At 42.4% G+C, this 4,144-nt stretch overlaps 1 protein-coding gene across 1 annotated transcript; it reads left to right on the top strand.

The window, feature by feature from the left end:
• Positions 1–883: 883 nt before the first annotated feature.
• Positions 884–3,510, top strand: LOC119296822 (G-type lectin S-receptor-like serine/threonine-protein kinase At2g19130). Its single transcript, XM_037574880.1, has one exon. The coding sequence runs from the start codon at positions 884–886 to the stop codon at positions 3,092–3,094; it is 2,211 nt and encodes a 736-aa protein (XP_037430777.1). The 3' UTR covers positions 3,095–3,510.
• Positions 3,511–4,144: the final 634 nt, after the last annotated feature.

Raw genomic sequence — 4,144 nt, 5'->3', positions numbered from 1 at the left:
TCAGGGAGGGACCTTTTGTTGTTGATATGCCTTGAATTTGCATTTTTAATGCTCGACCATGCGTTGAAGCAAATATTTTGTGGGTTTAGAAAGGTTATATTCGAAGATATCGCTCTAATATGTGAGGTATATTTTCTGGTTTGAAGCTCACTGATTGGTGAACAGTGAGCTTGATGGAGGCCTCATGATTGACCTGACCATGGTCCATTGAAAGTCCTGCCTTGCAATTATGGTACTCCCTCCTTCCATCTATATAGGGTCTAATGTGTTTTTTAAGACCGTCTTTGACTATTGTCAAGATTAATAATACATGACATGCACAATGTGAAAATTATATCATTGAAAGCTTCTTTCACACACGAATTTAACAGTGTGCTTTGTGTAAGTTGCATGTCATATATTACTCCCTCTGTTTCTTTTTAGTCCGCATATAAGGTTTGGTCAAAGTCAAGTTTTGTAAAATTTAACTAACTTTATATTAAAAAAATATAAACATTCACAATATGAAATCAATATTATCAGATGCCATGTAACGTATTTTCATACTATATAGTTTTAGTATTGTAGATGTTCATATTTTTTATATAAATCTTGTCAAACTTTGTGTAGTTTGACTTTGACCAAATTTTATATGCGGAGTGAAAAGAAACGGAGGGAGTATTGCTTTAGTATTTGGTCAAAGTTAGCCTCGAAAAATGCATTAGGCCCTATATAGATGGAAGGAGGGAGTAGCACTGCATTGTATTTATGGCTATTCTGTTCCAATGTGAACTTAATTGACCCCAAGTGGACTTCCCCGTCAGCTTCAGCCAGCTGAACACTTGGCCTTCCATTCTATATATACATCCACTCTTCCTCTCTAAATTATTCACTCTTCTTCAGCATGCCTCCCCTCTACATACTATTCGGGCTTCTCCTCTTGTACACTCCTCTTTGGTGCTTCTCTGTAGCTGCATATGAAGATTCTCTCACGGCAGGCCAAGCACTCGCCGTCGGTGGCAAGCTCGTCTCAAGAAACGGCAAGTTTGCCCTCGGCTTCTTCCAGCCAGCAGCAAGCGGCATCAGTAAGTCGTCCCACAATGCCACCTCCCCCAGCTCCAGCTGGTACCTTGGCATATGGTTCAATAAGATCCCAGTTTTCACTACCGTGTGGGTTGCTAATAGGGATCAGCCCATCACCAACCCTAGTGTCAACCTAACACAGCTCAAGATATCAAGCGATGGCAATCTTGTCATCGTAAACCATGCCGCCAAAACTGAATCCATAGTTTGGTCCACTCACATTGTCAATAGGAAAAACAGTAGCATAAACACCACCACCTCTAGCTCCGTTGTTCTCTTGAACAGTGGAAACCTTGCCCTACTCGTAAATAGCCAAGAGATGTTGTGGCAGAGCTTCGACTACCCAACAGATATCGGGCTTCCTGGCGCCAAGTTGGGCCGTAACAAGGTCACTGGTTTCAGTCGCCAGTACATATCAAAAAAGAGCCTCATTGATCTGGGTCTTGGCTCATACAGCATTGAACTAAAAGACACCAGCGGGATTGTCCTCAAGCGCAGCAACAACCCCCTGGTAAAGTATCTGACTTATGCAACCACGGGATCATCATCTTTGATACCAGTACTCAAGTCATTACTAGATTTGGATCCCCGGACCAAAGGTTTGATTAACCCAATATATGTCGATAACAACCAAGAGGAGTACTACACGTACACTTTACTGGATGAATCATCAACTTCCATGTTTGTCTCACTAGACATCTCTGGTCAGGTCAAACTGAATATTTGGTCACAAGCCAACCAGTCCTGGCAAACCATATATTCTGAGCCTGCAGATCCCTGCAGCCCACCTGCTACATGCGGACCTTTCACGGTCTGCAATGGCATTGCACATCCACCCTGTGACTGTATGGAGAGCTTCTCCCATAAGTCACCGCAGGATTGGGAGTTTGAGGATCGAACAGGAGGATGTATCAGAAACACACCGTTACATTGCAGCACTAGTGGTAACAGCAAAAACATGACAAGTTCATCAGACATGTTCCACCCCATTGCTCAAGTTCAATTGCCCTACAACCCGCAAATAATAGATGTTGCTACCACTCAGAGCAGATGTGAAGAAGCATGTCTCGGTTCCTGCTCCTGCACTGCTTATTCCTATAGCAATAGCAGATGCTCTGTCTGGCATGGGGAATTGTTTAGTTTAAATCTGAATGATGGCATTGATAATAATTCTGAAGATGTTCTTTACCTTCGCCTTGCCACCAAAGATTTGCTGCCAGGTTCCAGAAAAAAGAAAAGAAAACCAAACGTCGGAGTTTTTACTGCTGCAAGTATTATTGGTTTTGGGTTACTAATGCTCATGCTGTTGTTACTGATTTGGAGGAACAAATTCAAGTGGTGTGGTTTGCCTTTATACGGCAATCAAGGTAGTGCTGGTGGAATTATAGCCTTCAGATACACTGAATTAGTTAGTGCTACTAAAAACTTCTCAGAAAAGCTTGGAGGTGGTGGTTTTGGTTCTGTATACAAGGGAATGTTAAGTGATTCGACGATTACTATAGCAGTGAAAAAGCTTGATGGTGACCGTCAAGGAGAGAAGCAATTCAGGGCCGAGGTGAGCTCAATTGGACTGATCCAGCACATAAACCTAGTCAAATTGATTGGTTTCTGCTGCAGAGGCAACCACAGATTACTTGTGTATGAACACATGTTTAATGGGTCTCTTGATGGTCATCTATTTAAGAAGAGCAATGTTGATGCTGCCGTCCTGAGTTGGAACACCAGATATCAGATAACCCTAGGAGTTGCTAGAGGATTATCCTACTTGCATCAGAGTTGTCGTGAGTGCATCATACACTGCGATATTAAGCCGGAGAACATACTTCTGGATACATCATTTGTTCCTAAAGTTGCAGACTTTGGGCTGGCAGCGTTTGTGGGAAGGGATTTCAGCCGAATTCTGACTTCATTCAGGGGCACTGCAGGTTATCTTGCCCCAGAGTGGCTTACCGGAGTGGCAATCACACCGAAAGTTGATGTTTGGCATGGTTTTGTTGGAAATCATATCTGGAAGGAGGAATTCCTCACCTGAAGAATCATACAACGCTAGCAGCAGCGGTAACCAGAATGTTAAATATTTCCCTGTCCAAGCCATCAGCAAGCTTCATGGCGGAGATTTGAAGAGTTTGGTGGATCCACAGTTACATGGTGACTTCAACTTGGAAGAGGCTGAAAGGGTTTGCAAAGTTGCAGGTTGGTGCATCCAAGATAATGAGTTTGATCGCCCGACAATGGGTGAAGTGGTCCGGGTTCTCGAGGGTCAACAGGAGATTGATGTGCCCCCAATGCCAAGATTGCTTGCAGCTGTAACGGAACAATCTGGTGCTCCAACTTTAATGTAATAATAATTTGTAGTCGATATTAGTAGTCTTTGTTAATTTCAGCAATTTTCTTAAAGTTGTATTGTGGAGAGGAAGGAATAAAGGAAGGCAAGCTTGCAGTTTTTAATTAGTTGCCTCTTATTTGGGTGTATTAACGCCTATTTTATATGGTAAGCAATCATTTTAGCAAAATATGGCAGAGATAGAAATATGTGCATGGTTTGTTCTTTTCAGAGCCAGGATGGGAACTTCAGAACTTTTATTTGCAGTGCAGGAATAGGTTACTATTGGCATACTTACATAAGATGCTAGCTATGGGTTAAATAATTGTTTTCAAAGTGTACCTGATCAAACTGCAGCAGTTTCTGCAGTTCTGCGAGTAGGTATTCTCGAACTGTACCTACTTGGACAAGATGTTAGACTTGAAAGCTGTGGGTGGATATGATCAAGAGACCACATCTGCTGTATATTTGTCAGGTATTTTCAAAAATTATGTGCGATTTGTATAATCCTTCATAAGCCAATAATGGCATCTTGGATTTCAGTGTTGTGCTTGCCCTTTGTGGGGTGCCAGCTGAACCGAACACCTTCGGAGACTCTGAAAAGAGGGCACATGTTTCCTGTGACTGCAGCATAACGAGGGTTACAAACAAGGTAACAATCTTCATGCAGCAACTTAGTGAGTTGGAATCCTGGCTGAAATGACGCCAGTAGGATATGTTCTATGTTACCCCGAAGTGTTTTAATAAGGTGAATATGAA

The sequence above is a fragment of the Triticum dicoccoides genome, chromosome 5A (genome assembly GCF_002162155.2).
Source record: "Triticum dicoccoides isolate Atlit2015 ecotype Zavitan chromosome 5A, WEW_v2.0, whole genome shotgun sequence".
Classification (NCBI taxonomy): domain Eukaryota; kingdom Viridiplantae; phylum Streptophyta; class Magnoliopsida; order Poales; family Poaceae; genus Triticum; species Triticum dicoccoides.
The sequence above is the reverse complement of the archived record's forward strand: the minus strand, read 5'-3'. Positions and strand labels throughout refer to the sequence as shown.

Bases quoted from the DNA above. Each gene is read 5' to 3' on its own strand.
- LOC119296822 (XM_037574880.1), top strand. From the start codon at position 884: ATGCCTCCCCTCTACATACTATTCGGGCTTCTCCTCTTGTACACTCCT.